Below are 24,547 nucleotides of genomic sequence, written 5' to 3'. Positions count from 1 at the left end.
CTAGCGATAGCTAGTGCGATAGCTTTGAAAAAAGTTTAAAATTCCATAAATATTTCAAAATATAAAAACGATTTTTTTTTCCAAAAATTCAATTTTTTTTTCAAAAATTTCAAATTTTCCAAAAATCAATTCTTTTTTTCAAAGTTAAAAAATGATACATTTTTTGTAGTTTGTTTTCGCCCGAAAATCTGAGTTAGGTACTAATTTTATGTTTTTTATTTTCTTTCCATTCAAGTCATTCTGAATCTTTTGACACCAAAATTGGAGTAAGTATGAATTTTTGTATGTGTGAACTAAAATTTGACCTTACTTCGACATTTTTTTAAAAATAGTTGCACCCAATTGATAAATTGAAAAACCAAGTGATGAAACTCGGTTTATTAGTTTTGCACGACGATCAGTCGAACCGTTTCTTCATAATTAATGAATAAGTGCCAAATATTTCGTCCACGTTTTTGCCAAAAATCCTGAACCGATTTTGAAAATTCAACCACTATTTGAAAAATCAGTTGATGAACAGTATTGATATGGTAAAGATCAGCCAATGTCTTCGTAATGATTTGTTGAACTTTTCTTCAATAATTTAAAGAAAAATTTGCATAGTGGTAATAGAGATCATTGTTTAAAACGAATATCAAAAAATTATTATAGGCTCACGAAAATTGGTTCAACTTAAAAAAATATAGTCTCAATGTTGAAAATTAAATATCAATTCTTCTTGTTGGTGTGGAATGGAAAGTTCATGCAACTCGACTTTAGGCAAAATGCCACTTGCAAATTGATTTTGCCTTTCGTAGTCAAAATATTTGTGTCCTAATGAATTGGATGATTATTAATACGATTTTAAGATTTGATGAACATAAATGAAATAATTCCACAAGTAGGATTCATACACTGAGGGTTCATAGGATCAAAAACTTTTCCATATTTTATACATAATGTGGGAAACTTATTACGAATATACTCCTTTCGCTTATTTGATATTTGTTAGCCTCTTAATATTAATCAGGAGAGTTAATTTACATTATTGATAATCGCTTACATCGATACATTATGGAAGTCTGTGTATAAAATCTTGTATAAATTGCTTTTGAGGGCATAGTCATTAATTTTACTATTTATTGCCATAATTCAAATACCATTTTCTAATGTTAACAAATTAGAATTATATGGTTTTATATATTATTTTATTCATCTTCATATAAACGAATAGGACAATGGATTCATTATAATTAGATTTCATGTTCAAACAAACTTTATGTATAAAACTCGAAAAATGTCATCAAATTATTGAGACAATGGACAATGTAGTTGACAATGTTGACTCGATCAATCTAAATATGTTTTGACATCTATGCAAATAAAATTCATTTTAGTTTTTTAATTTAAATTCTTCAAATTCATAAAATTATTTTTATATCTACTATTTATAAAATTATTTTATCGTCGTTTGCAACTTTAATCTTGTAGTTGTGATTTGGCAATTGCAGGTATGATTTATATTTTAAGAGATTTAAGTAAATTTGGAGGAAGGCCAATTTGAATAAATGCGTTTTATAATGTAAATTATTTAATAATGCGTTTGCTGTAATATTATTATATTTATTGTCTAATTTCTATGCGTAACTTTTGTTATACTTCTTTTATTACTATTTTTTTACAAAAAGTCTTTCTTTTGGTCTTATTTGAAATAGAGATCCTAGATCTTTGATTACATAACCGTCTGTTTAATCTACATTCAAAATATACTTCAATCTAATTCAATATTCTAATGTTATTAATTGCATATCAGAAATAATCAGAAGTTTGCATTTAGTTTTTTTGGAAGGCAGGTCCATTATGTGAGATGATTTTTTCCATTACTATATTCTATGTATGGTAGCACTGCCAATATTTTTCTACTCAGGATTATATTTTCAATCAATCTTCTTTGTCTTATATAATTTCTTTATATATTTACTCTTTTTTAATTCCTTCAAAATTAAAAGAATCCACTTTTTACCTGTGATACTAATTTTTTTCTAAATTAGACACTTGTTTTCAAATGAGTATCTAATTTTGATTTTTTTTAGTTTCGAAGGTAAAGTGCGAATTTGTTCAATTTTGAAATGACTAAAAAAGTGTACAAAAATATAGAAAAATAATTCATTTTCAATAGTTCCTGAAGAACTAATAAAATGTATATACATTGATTTTATGAATAGTTACATAGTATACCAAAAATCATACCTAAGAAATTATATTAAGAATTGAAAATAATAAAACAAAATATTCAGTAAAAAATTGACTAAATAATTCAATTTCTCTTTGCAATTACAGTGAACTAAATTAGCTTTTAAAATCAAAATTGTTCAACTTATTTTTTATACAAATCCACTTACTGTGAAAATAGAACTTTAAGCAAAATAAAAGTTACAGTGCTAAAAATATAACTGATATACAATAATTGACTTTAATAACTATATAAAAATAGAAAAACCAAAATTATAAAATCAAGTGCCGAAATGAAAAGTGATCGGTGTTCCATTCCTAATATAAAAACTTTGGCTTAACAATTAAAAGAACATTTAAAGTGCTAAAAATATCAATATGTACCCCTACAATGTGAATGCTGATTACCTTCAATAACCGAAAAAACTTCAACAAAATTTCCACCAAAAAAAGTCCATAAACAGCTTAGCTATGATGAAGTTCAAATCTTTATTTCGCAGAGGTCAGGGCGGCAGTGGCAGCAGCAAAAACAACAACCCCGGCTCTCTACCTCCTGCTGCGCCCCTCAAGAACGCCTCCTCCGTATCCAGCCTGGATTCGAAACATCAAAAATCAGGACTTTTAAAATTTTCAGGCTCTAAAGACCGTGGCCTAGATACCAGAACTTTGGGCAAGGAGAAAACATCTAAGAAAATTTTAGGTTCCAGAGATAAAGGACTGGATAAACTTGGTTCTAGAGAAAAAGGCTTGGATAAATTAGTTCCTTCCAACAGCAGAGACAGAGGGTTGGAAAGACCGCCGTCGAATGTAGAGAGTTCAAGGGATAAAAATCTTCATAGGCTGGGCCAGGGTGATAATGTGGAGATTGGGGATAGAAGACAAGATCAGCTCGGAGCAGTAGCTAACAACCTTGAAGATGCGTATGTGAATCGAGATCATTTTGCAAGAGGCGATACCGTTGGTCGAGATCGAGATTTTGAATTTCATAAGGCACCAATCGGACAGCATAAGGAATTAACTAGGGGTGAGTTTTATTGAAAGGTACATTGATCTTGTTAATCCAATATATTATTGAGTATTAATATTTTTTTAGGATTATCAGCAGCGAGCGATGATCAAGAATTAACTAGAGATTTTCAGAGTTTGCCTTATGATTTTGCTACCTCCGTAATGATACAACAAAAACAATCACATACTGAGGTAACTAATATAGATAAATTAAAATATACATATTTGTGAAAATTTAAGCATATGACAAAATTTCTATTCTTTGTTTTAGCAAGCAAACGCTATGTTGCAGCAAGAAATAGAATCCCTCCACCGTCAGTTGGACACTGCTGCGCAGACCAGACTTATCCTCGAATCTCGTCTTGATGAACAACGTTCCATCCATGGATCAGAAATCAAAGCCCTCGAACATGCTTTAGATACCTTGCGGGAGAAAAACTCTGGTTTGGAGCAACGTCTGGGTCAGTCCGAACTGCTAATTGAAAACGAGAGAAGAGAACATGCTAGCAGATTACAGATTCAGGAGAAACTCAGGGAGGCTGCCGATATGGAGCAGGAGTTAATTAGAGTTAGAGAGCAGATGGAGGAAGTAGAAAGAAATCGATTGATATTGGAACAACGTCTGGATCAATCCAAAAACGAGAGGAAAGAAATGGCCAAGAGTCAACTGCAAGAAAAGCAGTTGGATGCAGAGAAGGAGTTGGTAAAAATGAAGGAGTATCTGAAGGAAGTCGAAACGAGTAGAGCATTGCAAACTGAAGAATTAGAAAGGGAGAGATTGATATTAGAACAGGAAAGGGAAACATTGAAACAGGAGCGTGTTTTGTGGGAGCAAGAGAAGTTGGAAAAGCTTGCAGATAGAATGCATGATCGTGGAGACAATGGAGAAATGGTAGAGTTGCTTCAAGTTCCAGATTCTGCTGGAGGTGGAAATAGGAGGCTGCACAGTTCGGCACCGGCTTCGATCGCGGTGTCAAATGTATGCATTTTCATATTAGATAATTGGATCAAAACACATTAATTATCTATGAGTTTTAGAATAATATTTATATTATTACTTTTACAGAGCCAAGATGATAACACGCTCGCAACGGCTTGTCCAACACCGGAGTGGGAAAAAAACACATCTTGCAAAAGTTTGGATCACATGTCTGTTGCTTGCCTCCAAGTTAAAATACATGAGGTATGTTGAAAATATATTTAATAAAGAGAAATCATTTAATTTTCCAATTATTTTTATTAGATGGAAGAAACTCACCATAGCACAAACGAAGAACTTCAAGCTACTCTTCAAGAATTGTCGGACTTACAATCTCAACTCTCAGAAATGCAATCTCACAATGAAAGGCTCAAGGAAGAGAAAAACTCTTTATATCAATCCTTGCTGCAACAAAACGAAGAAAAGCAGAATTCTGCAACATTCAAAGATGAAGTTTATGATGCCGAAATGAAGGAACTCAAAGAATCGTTTGCTCAAATTAACGCGGATAATTTGAGGATGAAAGAAAGATTACTAGTTTTAGAAGGAACTTTAGATGGAGCGATGGCGGATAAGAAAGATTTAGAAGAAATGTTGCTACGATCCAGAGATGAAAGCTCGGAGAAGGATATTGAAATCAATAGACTCAGTATGCTTTTGGAAAACGCAAAAACTAAGGTAAATAATAGTTGTGTAATATAAAAACTTTTTTTTTGCACTGAACAATACATAAGTTGCTATTCATTTGCAGATTGTGGAGTTGGAAAATGATAGAGATCGCGATGATAATAAAACTGATCTTGGAGAACTATTGGCAGCAACTCGTAAAGAAAAAGATGATCTAAGATCTATGCTTGCAGATTTACAGGAACAACTGTCTAAATCGCATTGTGAAGTGGCAAGATTGAAAGATCAAGTCTTGACTCTTCAAGAAGATTGTATGGTAAATATATTCTAGATAAATTAATAAGAAACATATATTCTGCCACTGTATAGCTGTGTGAATTGTGCAATTTTGTATGATTTTTACTTATTTGCATATATCTGTTTAGGTGATTAGAAATAATGCAAAATGCGCACTGTCGGATTTACAATATAAATACGAACAGTTAGTGCAGGAAAAACGAAACGTCACTGCCGAGTTACAAATGCAACAGGAGGCTTTCACTGGCTTTCAGGTTTGTTTATAATATAGTAACTTTTGTTGTATATTTATTTACGATATTTGATATTTTAAATAATTGTTTATATTTAAAATGTAGGAACAGAATGCTCAACTAGCGCAGGAATGCCGATTGTTACAATCTGGTGTTGAACAGGCTCGCTTGGAATTAAGAGATGCTCAACAACAGCTTCAACAGGAACAGAGATCGAGACAGGAAGAGGTAAACAATAAAATTGTATACATATGAAAACAAACAGTAAATACTTTTGTAAAAGAGGAAATTTAATTCCTTTATATAATTATGTTAAAGCATATTTTTTACTTTTTCAAGCACAATATTTCTTTTGTAGCATGCAGAATGGGAGCAATTCCAAACTGATTTGCTCATGACTGTTCGAGTAGCAAATAATTTCAAAGTAGAAGCACAAGAGCAGATTGAGCAGTTGAAAGTTGAAAATGAAGGCTTAAAAAACTATGTTATGGATTTAGAATGCAAAGTCAATCAGATGAAAGGTAGTATTTTTGTAAAAATTTAACTTCTTTATTTAATAATATGAGTTTTTTTTACTGATTATTGCTTTACAAGCTGGTGTAAAAAACATACACACGGTAGTTATTTGTGTGTTATTCGATGAGAGGTTTATATAATAGAAGTTGAAGTATTATCGAGTTTTATAAGTAAAAGAGTTTAACAATTAAGTAAAAGAGTTTGTTTTGGATGGCAATATTTTTTATCTTGGATTTTTACTTTTTTTTATAATACATTGGCACAATCTTACTATGTAAAATAATAACAAGAAGATTCTCAGGTTTATTCATCTGATATTTTGATAACTTTGCATGGTGGATACAGTTGATAGTCAAAACAAGCCCTTTAAAATATTGTGGATCCCAAAAGAAGTGGTTTAATTATAAAAAAATTAAGTTTAGAAATGTTATAAATGAATTAGAAGTGTTTCTTATAAATGTATTGAAATGGTCCTGCAGTGAAGGCAGCAGGACCATTTCCCTACAAATGTGCAGGAACGTAACTCTCAGTTGTTACGTTCATAAGATGTTTAAATTTTGTCAGAATATAGATTTTCAACTTCCCATAGGGTAAGTTATAGTAGCGGACCAAAAATGAAAACTGAATTTTTTTGGCATATCTTCAGGATTCAGAAGTTTCTGAACATTTTGGTATACCTCAGAAAAAATCAATATGTGTGTGTGTGTGTGTGTGTGCGGAGCCAATTTTTTCTCGACGATTTTGGGTGTATGGATGAACCGATTTGAAAAATGCAAAGAGCAATCGATTCCTATTGGTAGGGAGATGTGCTGATTAGTTTTTAGTAAAGTTAGGTCCAGCCGTTCCGAAGATACGAGGCAAAAAGTGTCAAAAACAGCAGTTTTTGAGAGAACTAATCATCCAATGTGAAAGAGATCTAAGAGTCCGATTTCGAGGAAAGATTTTTTTTTTATTTTAATTTCCAAAGAAATTTTTTTTGTTTGAATATTGAAAATGATTCGGAAGGCACGATGCTATTCACCATTAGTTTTATTTTATTTTATTCAATTAATATTTTGTAATCAAAAATTTATATATCTGAAGGAAATTCGTAGGTGCACGTATTAATTTTTTTTTCATTGGATATTAACAATAAACAATTTTATATAGTTGGGAATGCTACTGAATCTTACAGAATTTGTTGATAGTGGATTTTTATATGGTTTAATTCTCTATTTATTTAATTTGATATTAATTTTGTATATTTGCGACGTATGCTTTTTATTGCTATAATCACGGGAACGTAGCCTAGTTTTCTAAATGTGCAGGAGCGCGCAGACCATTCTTCTAAATTTGATTGAATTTTTATAATTGAACAACTTCTCATAATACTCTAATATTTTAAGGGCCTCTTTTTGTTGATAGTCTATCACCATGCAAAGTTTTATCAAAATCCCAGACTGGTAAGTCTGAGATTCTCTTTGTAAGCTCTGATGTAAACTTTCTCTTATTTTATCACAGTCTTTGTTCTTTAGTTTTAATAATTCGCCAGCCAATGTATTACATATCTACAAGATTTTTTCTTAAATATTTTATTATAAAAACGATTATCATGATTTTTTTCCAAATTAAAACCTTTACCAGATGCCCCCAGCGCTATTTCTAACAGCGAGGACGCTCAGAGGTCGCCCACGGCGCTCGCCTTGAACGAAATGGAAACAAAAGACACACTCATCAGACTGCACGGTGAGGAAGACTTAAAACAGATAACGAATTATTTTAACGGCGAGTTCGATTACACTCGTTTTAACAATAACAATAACAATAACATTAGTAACAGTAGTAGAAAACATTCTTTAGACTGCATGGCATCACTAACCAACCATCAACTGCAATCGAATTCGGATGACACAGCATCGGTAAGCAGTGTCTGCACCGCACGAGACAAAAATAAATCGAACTTTTTGGCCACTTTTAAAGCCTCGAGCGAACGAAATTTGTCCGGGTGCGATAAGATTAATGTTATTTATTTTAGTCAGCAACTTAACACGTTGCCCGAATGCGTATTTGAGAATAATAAGTCGAGTTTGGCAAATTCTGGTGCTGTTGGCAAACCTCCGAAGCCGTTACCGCGTAAACTTTTGAAGAACCAGGAATGCATCGCGAAGAATCCAAAAATCAGTTCTGATGAAAATCTTGGTTCGGACACAGAGTTCGCCGATGTTAAAAATGAGAGCATAATTTTTGAAGATGCTGATAAAAAGTCTAGTAACGACATTGAACAAGGCTTTTTGTTGACCAGTTTTGATAAAGCCAGTATTATAACGAATGACAGTGATTCAGATTCGTTTGAACCTATTTCAGAAGTGGGATTACGAATAAATACTTCATATTCTAGCAGAAGATACAAAAATATTCGTGGTGATGACTTTGATGATAAAAAATCATCATCAGAGGATAGTTCTGTTGAAGCAAAAATATCTACCTGTGAAATTACACTAGAGAACACATCAACAGACAAGTGTGATTCCCAACAAACCATTGAGAAAACTCTACATTTCGGCAACGACTCTAACGATAAAAACAAAGATTTTGTAAACGAACCATTACCAAAAAGTGGTGCATCTAAACCATTTGATGAAATCAAATCGAGATCTTCGGTTTTCGACATTGATGAAAAAATGTCACCAGCTAGTATTAAGAGGGTTTTGAAAAATGCCTTTCTGACTTCGGAAAAAAAGTTCGAAAAGAACGCAACCAATTCTGAAATGACAAAAAATAGCTCGAAATACGATGATAGTAAGTGTGAAACTTTGGATATTCGATTTTCACGTTCGATGTTGTCAAGTGTTTGTCGAAGCGGCAAGAAATTTGCTTTTGTTGTTTTGGTTTTGTCTCGTGTCAGTGATTGTTTTTAGATCCATGATTTTTTAAATGTTTCTCTTGATGTTGGAGTCAATTGTTCAAATTTAGTAATTATTATTAACAAACGAATCTAACTAATATTTTTTTATTCAAGCTAATTAAAATTTTTATTGAGCTTGGAAACAACTATATATATATATATATATATATATATATATATATATATATATATATATATATATATATATATGTTCTTGAATTAATTTAAACATTATTTTGATAATTGCGACTTGTTTTTGATTATTTGTTGAACAATTGATCTCGAAATATTTTTTATTATAAAGCTTTTTATACTAACGACCATTGCTGTTTTAATTTGATACTAATGTAATTTTTGAACTTAATACTAAATAAAATTCTACTTCAAACAGAGAAAAATATAAAGTACATTCTATACTATTTTTTTCTTGGTGTTTTTGTTTAATTATTAATTCAGATCAATATCAATAAGATTTTTAAAAGATTCTAGAATTTGCAAAAAAATGCACTTATTACCCAAATTTTTTTCATCTTTTTTTCCAAAGATTTTAGTTTGATGTTAGTACTAAATTGGAACAGCAATTTATGTAATTCTTGTATGCGCATCTGCTTGTTTAAATAGCTTTTGCTTATTTTATTTAATTTTAGATTTTGAATACAGGTCCTAGATAAATAATTATTTATATTTAATTATAAAAATGTATTTTTTACATTATTATAAATTCTTTATAAATATATGATTTTTGTGTTGTTTGGGTAAAATAAAAACTGATATATCATAGTTCAAATAGTATATAGTAATTCAACAAGTTTCAATTCATTGTGTAAAAATTATCATAAAAAGCTATTCATTAGTTTTAAACATATTACAACAGAGTTATTGTTTTTAATTGTATATTGATTTTCAGATGGAAGATTATTATTATCATTAATATTGATTTTCATCTTTGCTTTGAGGCATATTATTTTTCTGACCATACTTCTTATACTAACATATAATTTGATCAGTTTTAGATTAAATAATAATGGTTCATATTGATTTATAAATACTTGGAATGATGCAATTTTGCAAACATTATTATGAATTATTTGAATACTTACCTAGATTATATTTTAATTTGATATGTCTGTTTTGCAGTTACTAAATCCAATCTCGGAAATACAGCTGACGTCATTCAAAAGCCACCATATGCCAGACAGGTTAGTTATTTAAATCAAATAATAATCAATTTAAATCAATTAGTTATTGATTAATTATTATAAATATTCATACATGAATAATAGAAAGTAAACTTAAAATGGAACTTTCAGAATTACTAATAGATTGACTGTTTCTTTTATTCTTTATTATATACTTGCAGTAACATATTTATAAGTTGTGGAGTTTTTTTCCATAGGATTCTCGTGTATCTGTCAAATGTTTAATCGAAGACATAGAAAAGCAAGCTGCACAAAAATTACCAACGAAACATTTGTCAAGTGTTGACAAAACTAGTTCAGCCAACAGTTCGACTGGCAGCTTAAACAGTTTATCAAATGTGCAGCAGTCGACAAATGACATCATCAGTACTCTTAGTCCTACTAATAATCGAGATGCCAATTGGGCTGATACCATGTTTGAACAAAATACACAGGTAGAGAAAATTATATTCAAGTTTGTAAACCTTGCATTATTTGGCTTATTATATTATATATATTATGTGAATAGATGTAATCTTTTACCAACTATATACCTAAAATTAATTAACTTTTTATTCTCTTACTATTTCTTTGTATTTACTACTATTCTTTATGTAAGTTGATAAATACAAATCTATTTTTATTCTAGGCTTTCTGTTAATCTCTACATCTTTTGTACTGCATAAATCTTTTTTATTTATTTATAAAAATATGTATTATAAGATCACCCTTATATTTTTAGAGTGGACATGGATATGTCAAAAATCCATTACGAGAACAATCTCAGCAAAACAAATACCAATATTTGTCTAAAACCACACCTGTTACTCCTAAAACATCAATGAAACTGTACAACACACATCCTGGTAAGTTTCAGCATTCTTATTGTATATTGCAATAATCTATATTAAATTAATAAGTATATTGTAAATAATCTTTTTATCCAATGTTTTTTTCAGATGTGGTAGCGGGAGGTCCCACATATGCTTATTTGAAAAGCAATTACAAATCAACTCATGGCAAAACTGCAGATGAACAAAAAATTTCAGACTACACCAGGAGAAGCAGCCATGGAGATCAAGGTAAGATATTTATTGCTATGATTTTTTTGTTAACATTCACAATCATTATTTCATGGTCTATAAGAAACTGTTATATAAGAAACTATATGTTTTGTTTTTGTAGACTTTTCTCAAAGTTTTTACATTGGCGATTTACAAACTGTTCAGAATATTTTTGTCATGAAATTTCAACTGAATTATGCTTACATATTTTTAATACACTAAGAATTATTTCTGGAATTAGTAATAGCATAAACCTTCAAAATTACTATTATTAAATTTTTTATTAAATGTTAATGGGAATAATTAGGCTTTTGGAAAATTACATCAAATTATAATTTGTTCATTTTTGTTTGTGATTTTATTGCTATTTTGTAACTTTTTCTAATCATCCTCATTCTAATGAGAAGCGATTAATTTCTCTTGCTTTTTGTTGCACTTGTTTTCCTTTTTGTGCGTGCTTTATTTTATATTGGTGAAAGTTAAAGAACTTTTGAGACCATGATTTGTCTCATAATTATTGAGTGGAAAATATGTTTAATACTATTGGTATGGTGTCAAACTTTGTGCCAAAAAGTTATCATTCATAACATGTTTTCTGCATGTTTTCGTAATTTGATGTTGAATTGTATTATTAAATTCTTGGAGGGCGTAACATCAAGTAAAAAAGACAACTTAATGACTTTTAAAACATCTCTATTATTCCATACATTTCGGCGTAAAATTCTACGTCATCATCAGTGCCTTTTTCGGACAAACAATTCTGGTTTTTCAATTTATATTTAATTTTCAAAACTCTTATTTGCAACTCCTACTCTCCACATCTGGTAAAATCCGTTACAAACAACAGCCTCACTATCATAAAGAACAGAATTACCAATCCAAATCCCAATGTTTTTTCCATGAAGAATAATGATTTTGAATGTACTATTCACATAACTTACGTTAAAGAGCTTTATCTCACGTGGAAAAAGTTTTTTATAAGGCTAATATACTAGTATTTTGTAATATACTCATTTCAAATCTAAAGCCTGCTACTAGTTTAGAACAAAAATCAAATGTGGTATAAGATTGCTTGCAATAATTGTGGTTCTTCTTACATCGGTGAAACGAAACAAAATTTTCATCAAGCGTTTAAAACAGCATGATAATAACACAAAACAAAAATCAAGGGTTATCATCAGGGAACACATAAAACTTATCAATCATACTTTTAATTTCTATGACGCAAGGGTTTTATACCACGAATTGGGTATACTACAAAGACACTTTGCAGAAACTTAGGCTGTATTTAAATAAATCTATGTTAATATATACATGTAATATCATTAATTCTCATCTATTTCACACAATCATTTACCCAAAAACCCTTAGTAGCCGAACACCGCGATCCTCTGAACGCCCTCTACGCGAACGGGGGCTCCAAAAGGAACGCCCTCTTGAAGTGGTGCCAGGAACGCACTGCTGGATACCGGAACATTGATATAACCAACTTCTCTTCGTCGTGGAACGACGGCATGGCCCTCTGCGCCCTGCTTCATACTTACATACCAGACCGGATACCCTACGGAACGCTGGTGCCGAACGAGAAGCGACGCAACTTCAGCTTGGCCTTCGCGGCGGCCGAGAGCGTCGGCATCCCGACCAGCCTGGTGAGAATGGATTCATAATAGTGCATGGTAGATTAGGAACGGTCCTGCATGGATTTTGTAGTAATAGATTGAAGGATAGTGGTTAATTTGATTCATAACAATATTTACAGTAGTAAGCTTACGAAACCTAGGGCGGTAATTCTTGGATAAAAAATGTTATGTTACGGGGATATAATCGTATGAGTTGATAGTAACGAACTGTCTAAATGTATTTGCTGTGCGATCAGGCGTTTTGCACATAAAACCTAACCTCCAAAAGTCTAACAACAATTTTATCATAAGTGCAACTTTCTGATGTCACTTTGATAACCCAAACGTGAAATTTAACCAATGTTTTTATTTATCATTTTTATTAATTTTGTTTGTTTAAATTTTAGAATGGTAACCGTTATTTTTTTAACTCGATTTTTTAAGGCTGCCCCCTTGCTTCAGAGGTTTCAAAAAATAGCTTTTTTTGAGGAATTTTTAGGGAAGGAAATAAATATTTAATTGAAGCGAAACTTCCAGGTTTTATTGTTATATATTTCAACATTCTTCTCAATTTTTTTCATTAAAATATATGTCATAATACGACGGGTACAAGCATTTTGCCAAAGCGCCACGAGCGTGCATGTTTCGTTTGTCGGGAAAGATAAATCGGGCCACAATTTCCATCTCAAACAAAAAAAAAAACAAAACAAAATTATATTTTCAATAGTATAGATTCTAGTTAAACCTAAAAAAAAACAGAAAAAAGTAAGAAATACACCAATTTTTGGAAAAAAATCACTTTGGATTGTTCAAAAAGTGGGTTAATTATGACTTTTTTTTAAAGGTTATTTAGATTCAACTAGAATAGAATTTAATTCTGAATATAATCAATATTGTTTCGTTTTGTTAGAACGTTCAGTTTTTTTTTATCTTTCCCGAAAAAATTAAAAACAGGAGAAAATGTCGAATGTATGCTTGACGCTGCTCACTATTTGTTCTGTAACTCCGAAAATATGATTTTTTTCTGAAATTTTAAGGATTTATTCTTGGCTAGTTTTAGAAGACATTTTTGCAAAAAATAAAAGATTTTTTTAAGCCTATAAAGCAGGCTTCCCTCTTAATGATAAATAAATATTAAGTATTTTGCCACTTTACAATTCTGATTAACTTTTGATGAACCTTGCGAACACATTTTAGTATTTTTCTAAAGGGTCCCGCTTTCGAAGTCGACCGATTTTAAAAAAAATTAAATTCTTAGATTAACAAAAATTCTTAATTCTTGAAAACTTGGGGCAATTGTGTTATGATTTTTGACTGTGGTTCTAACAAATTTTATTCACGGTTATTGTTCCAAAGTTTAAATGAACAAAATTAGTAAAAAAATAACCGAAAAAAATACCAAAGCTCTAAATAGCACTTAAGGGGGACTTCTACTATAGATAAATGTTTCTACCTTGTGGCCTCTTTTTGATACTGTTTTTTGAAAATCGTAGTAATATAATTTGCGAGGGGGGTTTATGGGGGATTGAATGCGCTACCTCCATTGTGACGGATTAAAAGACAGACAGACCTCCTCGGAGGTTGTTACATTTCTTAATGAAAATTTTTAACCCTCGAGTAGGGTCTTAGATTGCAGGAACCCAGTAAACACCGGGGGGCACCGAGCTGCGGTAGCAATCTGAAATCCACATAGATTCCACATGCATGTCACAGCGCTGAAGGCAAGCTTGTGGATTTCAGGTTGCTACCACCGCTCAAATCACACGGTGTTTACTGGGAACCCTAGTAGAGGTGGGTGGGGGATGCCTTTTGCACTGAGGGTTGTTTAATCCTTCGGCGACAATGCCTATTGTAGTTACAATATTTTGTCGACCAGTTGCAAAAACACAATTTTTGGGAAATCGGAAAGATATTAATGCATGGATAATCGCAAAATCGGAAAAATATTAATGCTTGGATCTTGGAAGAAAAGTTACTTACAATCAATCTCCAATGCCTGGACCATGAAGTACCCTTTTAATATTATATTTGTAGTACCTTTTGGGCCACAAAAGCACAAAATAAAAAAATCGATTTTTTTGAACCAACAAGGTAGAAGATAGACCCTCTTGAAAGCTCATAATTTCCTTATAAAATTCTATGACATTTTTTTCACTACATTTTAAGGTAACTACTATCTCCTCGTTTTGGCTTGACTGTAAGTTCTGGAACACCCTGTATATATTATTATCTGTGTACCGTTTGCTTATTCTTTTACTTTTTGGTTGATGTCCAAGGTTGCTTATTTTGGCTTCCGATGTTTCATTTTGTAGCTTTGCACGTTTTCCAATTATTTCATTACATCATAAATCACTTTTTAAATAATTATTATTAAATTTTTATAATAATATTAATTTTCGCAGAATATTAACGACATGATACAATTGGAACGACCGGATTGGCATCAAGTAATGGCGTATGTGATCGCGATCTACAAACATTTCGAAGTTTAACATATATTATTGATTGTATTACTAGATTTTTAGTTGTTAATGATTACTATGTGATGAAGTCGACGATAAAGAAAATAATAATTATTTTTTGTATATATGCATATAATATCGAGAATCGTTTATTATCAAATAATAGTTTGACTAAGTTAAAAGTTGTGATTTGGGCGATCAAATTCTTATTTTAAATGAACAGGGTGTTAACAAATATCAATCAATATCGTGTACTTAAACCTCAATTTTGAATCAAATCTTAATATGTTTTATGAAAGAGGTTCATATCAAGAACAGTCATAGATTTATAATTTTAATCAATTATTTTTGTAATTTACTATGAAATACATTTTGGACTATTATTATATGGCTGTTCCAGAATTTTTCTACTTCATCATCAATCGTATCAATTTCGAATACCTGTTTATTTAAAAACCATTTGTCAAACAAAATCATTGTACATAACATTCTTTTTAGTATCTAGTCATAAATTTATCCTTTAGATTTATCTAAATTTAATCATTTTTAAGATTAATCTAAATTATTCTAAGGCATATATATATTGAGATAACACATGAATTTTTCAATTTTGTAATATTATACAAATAATTACGATTTTTGCAATACATATTTTTATACTCTATATATAAATATATATATATTTACTTATAATCTTTGTACGATTTTATAAGCGAAAGACTGCTTCTTAGTTGTAGTTAAAATAAAATTTTCCTCATCATATCATTGGAAAATCATTTAGGAACCAATATGAAACAAGATTTCTACGTATGTAGGATTTTTATGCCAGTCGGCTTTTTTTGTAAATCGCTTTTAAACGAGAAATTATAATAAAGTTCTGAAAAAAACTGAGTTTTTTAATTAAATATTTTGTTATTTCAATTTTCTTCCTGAAGGAGAAGTTAATGTTTTCTACCAAAAATTCGATTTGTTAATTTTATGTTTCATCGACGTTTCAAGTCATTCTGAACCGTTTGACCGCAAATTTTAGAAAATTATGTGTGTGTATATATGTGAGCCGAAATTTGACCTTTCGTCTGCGTTTACTCAAAGACGACTGAACCGATTTCAGAAAATAATAAAAATCATAAAAACGATTTAGCTTATTTATCGATCGAGCCGTTTTCTTATAATTCAATTCTATTAAATAAGTGCCAAATTTTTTATTGACGTTTTAGCCAAAAATGCTGAACAGATTTTTAAAATTTCTGAAAGTGTTTAAAATTCTGTCAGTTCTGTTGGGAATCGTGCTGATCAAATTTTGGTAAAGATCGGCTAGAACGTTTTTTCGACGATTGTTTGACCTTAGTAAGCAAAAAGTGATTTAATTATAAAAAATTATCAACGTTGGAAATAATGGAACACGTTGAAATTTCAAAATTCCGTCATGACATGTTGAAAAGTTAGTAAATAATAATTCCCTGTGACCAAGTCAATTGTTTGTACATATCAGAAAGTTTTTGCAACTTGTCTTAAGGCAAAATACCACTTACAACGCATCTAGTTTGTTTTCATATGAAATGAAAGGTAAAGTTTTCATTTATTAAAAACATAAATTATTCCAAAATGTTCTAATAATTTTCAGTAATTGTACCTGGTTATTTCCTTAACAAACCTCATTCAACTATGAAACATGCTTATTGATTTTGTTTTATTTTCATATTTTTTACGTTGATTTTGAATCTGTCAAAAAGAGTTGTCAAGTTGATTAATATACAATTTGTAATATAAAATTTGATCACATTTTATTTATTTATGGTTTATTAATTGAAAGAAAATATTGAGTTTTATTACAGGAATATATTTTGCTGTTTTTCTAGTGGTCATTTATTTAATCAAAATTTACAGGTAAGGTTACTACTTGCATGTCATTACATAAATAAAGAATAGCATGATTTATGAATTGGGTGCAAACATTGTAATTATTTAACGGGAAAATATAATTTTGAAAGAATATTTTATTAATAGGCTTCGGTTCTTAAATTGTACTCCGTTGCATTGCAAATTGGTAAAAAGAATGAAAGAAATGAAAACTGGTGCCACCAGGATATTAAAAATGTGTCTTTTAGAGTATATCAAATGGTCTCCAGTTCAAAACTATCGCCAAAAATAATTTTCTCGTTCTTCATCGCATTTATTTTATTCACTAAGATTTTAAATTGTGTAATTTTTCCCAGTAAATGCCGTGTTATGTGAGCGGCGGTAGCCATCTGAAATCCACAAGCGTGGCTTCAGCCCTGTGACACCCATGTGGAATTTATGTGGATTTCAGATTGCTACCGCCGCTCGGTGTTTACTGGGTGGTTATTCAAGCGTATGTTCATATAAATAAATATGACATTTAAATCGCGTACCTGGAGCCATTTCCTTATCTATGTCTGGAGCTTCTTCGTAGCTTTGAGATTCGATATCTGCCTCTGACAAACTGATGTCAAGCAACAGTGACATCGGTTTCCAATTGGGTATATAGATAGCAACATGTTTGCAAGAGAGAATAACCTTTATCCGGCATCATTGCATCCGATGAAGTCTTCAAAATTAGAGCTATTGTAATAATAAATTTATCAAAACAAGAAAGTCCAACCACGTTATTATAGGGCTACGTCATTAGGAAGTCACATCAAGTTTATAGCACAATTATGGGGGTATTCTTGTCTAGAGACATGAATTTTATGCGATTTTTGAAAGGCCTACGGACAAGTTAAAAAAATGTTTCATCACAAATTGGCGACTGTTTGAAAAAGCGTAGTTCATGGTGAAGAGAAGTCTATAAAGTAGACTGTGTAAAAATTGAAGTAAATCGGTTCAGTAGAAGTAGAGAAATCGTGGGTATCGTATCGTAGGGAAACAGTGGAATATTGTCGTAATCAAACAGCTATATCTCTGAAAATCTTTTTTTTGAATTCTAGACCAGATACTCTAGAACTGAAGGAGGTATTTGGTCTAGAATAAATGCGTAAGGGGTCTGGTATGAGGGTAAATGCGCAACTCATTGCATTGTAAATATTATTAATATTTAGTTCTTGTGGTAGTATAGCTGATGCCCTCACCTGCCGGTTGTTGAGTGCCACATGCTCCTGGCAAGATGTCACTTGTGGCGATCGCTTGGATGCCGTCACTGTTCCAAGTGTCTAAGTCATGTCCGAGAGTAGTTCCGTGACATTGCGCTCATCGAATCTGCTATCGACATCACAAACAGAATCGTTCTACGTACATGGACCCGACCAATACGATCAGAATTTTCAGGTAAAATTCGAGGAAATATCCAATTGACCAATATTTACCCAAAGGCAGTGTCCATTGTATTTATTTTAATCAGTAATGTTTGCAAAAGTTGACAATGCCTGAAGAAAGTTATCAGCCTTATGCGCTTTTTACCAAAGCCAATGTGGCCAAATTAAACGCCTCATATTTTTTTGGATGTTTCTTTTTCCTTGCAGACGACAATATTTACTCCTACAGTTAGTAGAAAGAAAGCGTTCAGATATTCGTTAAGTTCGAAGTTTGATTACGAAAAATTACAAAAAGAAATAAATAAATTGATTAAATACTGTGGAATTGAAGAAAAGCCTTTCATAAGTGAAGGAGGCTCCAGGCTGGTTCTCACAGAGGTCAAGTTTTTACCGGCGATTAGAATTTTGGGTAGGTAGATAAGATAATTCTATATTGCTGTGATTATTGATGTGATCATTTAGTTTTGAATAAAATTATATTTTCCACCATGCAATTGTTGTAAATTAATTTATTTTTAAAGAAGGTGGAACATGCGAAATATCACACTTTTTTATATATTCACTGTACTCCTTTTGTTCTAAAATTTATCGCATTTTGAATGTCTATCACAACTATATTATATAACTGAAACTATTACAAATTATTACGTTGATCCTTTCCACTCGGCTGTCCTTTTGAGGGGACAACGTAGGTAGCATATCTCTCGGCTGACTCTTCCGAGGCATTTGACAATTTTCATACACATTGACTCAGTTCGTATTGAAGCGCCGAATAGAATAGATCAGGTATGAGCAATTCAAAAACTTACAGCAGCTACGCTTTCGTCAGAATGCGGCGCCAAGTTGCTAGTAAATAACGAGCGAACTGATGCCGAGTGGAAAGGGTCAAATCCACTTATTATTTATAAATAAACTTCTGCGATAAATAACGTACATTTACAGTATGTGCCAACCATCACATAATAAATTACGTGTAATCAAGTATATTCTTATTTTCGTGGTCAGTATCAGTGTTTTTCTGTATTTTTATTAAGATTATTAAATTTAATTCCTTTAGAGAGAATTGTGTATCGTACAGAGAATTCGGTGCTCCAACGGTGTCCAGTGGACAAATTGATAATGTGTTGCCTGGCACTATCGAAAGAGGCCTACGAATCCGTCAAGGTCTTCTCGAATGTGACACCTGTGCATCTCAGGAGAGTACGAATAGCCGAGATGAATTATTTTAGGTAAATAATTCTATGTGATTTTATTCTGTTAATTGTCCAATGATGTCCAGTTTACATCTTTTTTTTCTTAAGAGATTACTATTTCACAACTATTGAATCGATATTTATCTTTAGTATCCAGAAATAGTATGGCAGTCTCAAAAAGACTAAAGAATTGTGCTTGACCAATAATCAATAATCAATAGTCAGCAAGTAGGGTCTCTAAAAGTTTAACTATATTGCGACCACAAATCGAATGCTTACTTATGCCACAACTTACACATTTTTATAAAAAAAGAACATTATTTTTTTTATTTACTTTTTATTTCTATTTATAAATATTAAGTTGTATCAAATAGCCTTTGAAACACTTATTCTTTCTACATTTGTGTTAAATAACGTCGAGAAAACATAAAATTAGCGAACAGACCTTTTGGTGCAAATTTGGTGCGATCAGATCTTAAGAAAATACATCTAAAATTTGTATGAGGAATTTACCAAGATGCCCTTGTAATAGGTCAAAGTTGCTCAATTTATCCTAATGAATTAGTTGTTTAACTCCAGGGTAGTGTGGCTTCTGACCCCCGAAAAAACTGATGTGATAACATCAACTCTCATCTGCTACTTGACGGATTGGCATCTCTGGGACGCCAGCATGCTCTGCATGGGAGTTATGCGACGTCTGATACTATGCCACGTGGCACTGGACACTGTGCTGTCGTCGCTTTTGTCACTGGTGAAGAATTTTATTAGGAATTCAACAGAACCAGAAGCTGAAGTACAAGGCAGGTGCGTTCTGAGGGTGCTGCACGAAATGCTCAAGCACGGAGCGCCAAGGTGCTCCATGTCGGGTAAGAATAAACGGATGAATATAAGTTAATTGAAATTTGAATTATTATGTTCATGACTGGGATTAATAACTAGAAGTATTTCATTTTTAACCGATTCAAGACACCCTAAGTGCTTGATTTTGAAAAAAGTATTCAAACATTAAGTAAAACATAATAAGCAAGTTGTATGAGGAAAGTTAATAATAAATACCGATTGATTTTTATGTGTAGCTGTCCATACTGTTATCATTTATTATTTTTCCTAGGTATGGTTAACCTAACCGAGAACATCCTGGAGTTGTTGTACGAATCAGTTTGCGCAGATTCTACCAACGCTGCTACAAAAAACTTAAAAATGCTTCAAAGAGGATTAGAGGTCTGTGCGAGAAGAGCAATGGAACGGTTCGATGATGACACACTTCTGGATATAATTAGGTAAAAAGTATATATTCCTATTCATTAACAAAACAGAACAACACTGTCTTATTAATTTTATCCTTAGATTAATGTTGGACAGATTAGACACAGGTTTAAACGACATGCAAATCATGGACTATGGTGGTGTTTTGGAATACGCTGTTTTGTTATACAGGTTAGTAAGTTGAAAAATTGACTTTTTGTTGTTAACATTTGTATTTGGTTCATATTTTTCGGATTGCAGTTTGGAACATTGTTTTATATCTAAATAGAAAAACTCATATCCCAGTAAACACCGTGTGATTTGAGCGGCGGTAGCAACCTGAAATCCACAAGCTTGCCTTCAGCGATGTGACATGCATATGGAATCTATGTGGATTTCAGATTGCTACCGCCGATCGGTGCCCCCCGGTGTTTACTGGAATGGATATCAGTACAAAGCCATACACCATACACCACTAGTTATTTTATTAATTTGTAAACAATATATTTATATAATATTATTATTATATTATATATTTTGGTTTATTTTTAACTCTACATTCTACTACGACTCCCATTGAATTGATTTGATCGCATAATAGAGTTATCAGTTTGATAGCCTGCAGGTTTGTTGAGTTCAAATTTTATTTAAAAATATTAATAACCAGTTAATGTTGTTGACGAGTTTACTTGTCATGGAGAAGTGGCAGGAATTTGTGTACTAACGAATCTTTAACTGTTTTATTTTGAATTCAATGTGACATTTTTTATCATATTATGGTCTGATATTAATTGTATTTTATATCACTTCTCAGGATATTGCAACGATTCCTGGACAGGCACAATAATCTTTTGTCATTCATTTCACCTGAGTTATATTTGGAAAATCTCACATTCAACATAGTCGTGGGATCGTTCCGATCGGCCGATAAAGTTTTTCTACTGGAATACAGGGAGCAACTTCATGAAACGCTATTGAAAATTGTTAGACATCACGGGCAGTATCAGGTTAAAATAAATTAAGTAAAAGAATTATTTTATAATATAATTGAAGTTGATATATGATAGGTCAGATCAGGACTTCTCAAACTTTTGTTATTTGCGACCCCATTCACAAGTGGCTATCCCCCTTCCCGAAATTTGTAAGAATTGAATTATTGAATCGAAATTGAAATTTAGACATTTTTTAGATAAAATTTTAACTGTTCATTTCAAAAATAAATTTACCGCTTTCAATTAAATCTAAACTCATATGTAATATTTTAGTATGATCTAGAAGACTATGGTATCTACCGTCAAAAAAAATCATAAAAATCGTCGAAAAATTGTTTTTTAACACATTATTACAAGAAAACGGCACGGCCGATCTTTACCAAAAACTAATCAGCACGATTCGTAACCAATATCTTTGGAACAGTTTTTGAACTTTCAAAATCGATACAGAATTGGGCTAAAACGTGAACGAAATTTTTTTCACTTCTCTGGTATTCACATAGAAACGGCTCGGCCGATCTTCACACAACGCTAGTCCTCGTCGAAAACATAAACTTCTCCTTCAGGAAGTCCTGGTTTAGATGGTCACTATCGCAAGTTGGTGTTTGCCAGTTCGCCAGAATTGAAATTTTGCAAAACAAATTCGAGTTTTGCAGTTTGACTCCTAATTTTAACTCGTGTTCAGTGGTGAAAATACATTGGAAAACAAATATCATATACTGCCTTAAGTGTGAAACACATTGCAAAAAACAATAAAATTATTTCTGAGAATGTGTATGATCAACTAAATTGCATTAAATATTCTATTCAATTGTATTAATTCAATTTTATTTTCTTTTTTATTTTTAGGCTGAAGCAAATCTTCTGCCCGAAAGCAAACTCGTTGAGATGTCCTGGCGGCACGCGACCGTGGTAGGCGTCATATCCTTGGTATGCTGGACGCACCACGCCGTAACATTGTACAAATATGTCGAATCTATAATATCAAGAAGAGGCAGACAGGCCCCTCATCTAAATCCGCCTCTGAAATTAAAATATGCGGTCGCTTCCCATCATGTTTTATGGCAGAAACCAGATCTGTATTTTGAAGCATGGGAGCTCAGGTACGCGCTCTGGAAACATTTCCGTTGCAAAAGTATGGTTGGACACGACAGCGATGAAGAATGATGGATGAATAGTATTTGATTATTGTTGGTCATTATTACCGCACATGCATCTATGTTCTGTTCTTCATCGTAGATCTTCATTGTCAGGTGATTTTGGAATTTTTTAAGCTTTATCACTTGCCAATTAGCTAATAGATAGGCCAATTCGCGGATAATATAAATTCTGACTCTTTGATTGAATAATGAAATGAGGTTAGTAGTTACGATTTGTCAAGGAGCTGATTTTTACCTATAACTATTCAGTATCATTCGCAACCAATATCTTTCGAACAGTTTTTGATTTTTTTAAATCGATTGAGAATCAAGAGCTAAAACGTGGACAAAACTTGTTTCACTTTTCTGCTGTTTACAAAGAAACGGCTCAGCCGATCGTCGCACAAAATTGAGATAAGATAATTCACATCGAAATATATCGATTAGATAATTCTTCGATCCAAATCGATAAAAGCTCCAAATGGTACGATTCCAAGAGTTTAACAGATTGTTGATTTTATGATCACATTGTTATTTGGCATTTGTGCTATTTGGAGAACTGCTATAAATTACCAACTTTTTTGTTGAGATATTTTCTTGTGATGAGATGCTAGAATAGTATCAAATACTCACATCGACGTTAACAATTCAATTATCAATAATGATTATATGACTAATTTTAAATTATATTTTTTATTAACTTCCCGAAGAAGAAGTTTATGTTTTCATCAAAAAATCCGATTCGCTAATTTTATGTTTTTTCGACGTTTCAAGCCATTCTGAATCGAATGAGACCAAATTTGGAAAAAGTATGTGTGTATGTGCGCGTGTATGTGAACAGATTTTTTGCCGTAAATCGATGTTTTCTCAAAAACGGCTGGACCGATTTCAAAAATTTAAAATCCATTCGATGTATTGCGCGACGATCAGCCAAGCCGTTTCTCTGTAAATAGCAGAAAAGTGAAAAATTGTTCGTTCACGTTTTAGCACGCAATTCTGAATCGATTTTGAAAATTCAAAAACCGTTCGAAAGATATTGGTTGGAAATCGTGCTGATTAGTTTTTGGTAAAGGTCGGCCGGCTCGTTTTTACGGTAGATACCATGGTCTTATAGATCATACTAAAATATTGCGGCTCTACGACAAGTCGTTTAATTTTAAAAATTCGTCGAAGTTTGCAAAAATTAGTATCGTTTTTTGGCATTTGTCAAAATTAGAACTTACTAAAGTATTACGGCCCTACGACAAGTAGTTTAATTTTAAAAGTTTATCAAAGTTTAAGAAAATGAGTAGTTTTTTTGACGTTTGTTAAAATTAAAATTAGACTATATATGTACTTGGTATAACGATAGAGTACTTGGTCTTAATGAACATACTAAACCATTCAAGTCCTACTGAAACTGGTTCAATTATAAAAATGATTGATTTCTGAAAATTTGCTTATAGAAAATACTCCGAGTTAACGTGTTCGTTCGTTTTCAATTATGTGTAGTAAAACCACTCGAAATACTTTTAATCACTAATAAATTAATTTATTTTTTATTGATTAAGTCGATTATTTACCCATGTCGGGAAGTTCATGTAACTTGCCTCAAGGCAAAAAACCAATACCAACTATTATTTATTTAT

General features: G+C 31.8%; 2 protein-coding genes across 5 annotated transcripts in view; both read left to right on the top strand.

Moving 5' to 3' along the window:
- LOC113374567 (cytospin-A-like) overlaps positions 1–15,550 on the top strand; it is a 107,685-nt gene extending 92,135 nt beyond the window's left edge. For 2 of the 4 annotated variants that reach the window (XM_026614547.1, XM_026614545.1), the window contains exons 4-19: positions 2,712–3,235; positions 3,305–3,411; positions 3,491–4,198; positions 4,286–4,402; positions 4,463–4,876; positions 4,950–5,141; positions 5,251–5,376; positions 5,461–5,583; positions 5,714–5,876; positions 7,495–8,649; positions 9,893–9,954; positions 10,152–10,388; positions 10,676–10,799; positions 10,893–11,015; positions 12,369–12,646; positions 15,019–15,550. In XM_026614547.1, coding sequence (XP_026470332.1) covers positions 2,712–3,235; positions 3,305–3,411; positions 3,491–4,198; positions 4,286–4,402; positions 4,463–4,876; positions 4,950–5,141; positions 5,251–5,376; positions 5,461–5,583; positions 5,714–5,876; positions 7,495–8,649; positions 9,893–9,954; positions 10,152–10,388; positions 10,676–10,799; positions 10,893–11,015; positions 12,369–12,646; positions 15,019–15,108 — 4,543 coding nt within the window. In that variant the 3' untranslated portion in view covers positions 15,109–15,550. The remainder of the gene's footprint in view (positions 1–2,711; positions 3,236–3,304; positions 3,412–3,490; positions 4,199–4,285; positions 4,403–4,462; positions 4,877–4,949; positions 5,142–5,250; positions 5,377–5,460; positions 5,584–5,713; positions 5,877–7,494; positions 8,650–9,892; positions 9,955–10,151; positions 10,389–10,675; positions 10,800–10,892; positions 11,016–12,368; positions 12,647–15,018) is intronic. The other 2 variants (XM_026614548.1, XM_026614546.1) reach the window with 2 other exon arrangements.
- Positions 15,551–18,255: 2,705 nt separating this feature from the next.
- Positions 18,256–22,947, top strand: LOC113374663. The gene is made up of 8 exons (XM_026614639.1): positions 18,256–18,363; positions 18,558–18,759; positions 19,408–19,579; positions 20,123–20,409; positions 20,655–20,823; positions 20,891–20,980; positions 21,603–21,795; positions 22,630–22,947. The coding sequence occupies exons 1-8, from the start codon at positions 18,256–18,258 to the stop codon at positions 22,945–22,947; spliced, it is 1,539 nt and encodes a 512-aa protein (XP_026470424.1).
- The last annotated feature ends 1,600 nt before the right edge of the window (positions 22,948–24,547 follow it).

This window comes from Ctenocephalides felis, unplaced genomic scaffold (genome assembly GCF_003426905.1).
Source record: "Ctenocephalides felis isolate EL2017-DRISC unplaced genomic scaffold, ASM342690v1 CF-g0.4_SCAFFOLD_01886, whole genome shotgun sequence".
NCBI lineage: Eukaryota > Metazoa > Arthropoda > Insecta > Siphonaptera > Pulicidae > Ctenocephalides > Ctenocephalides felis.
Note: the sequence above shows the minus strand (reverse complement) of the source record. Positions and strands in the feature narration are given on the sequence as shown.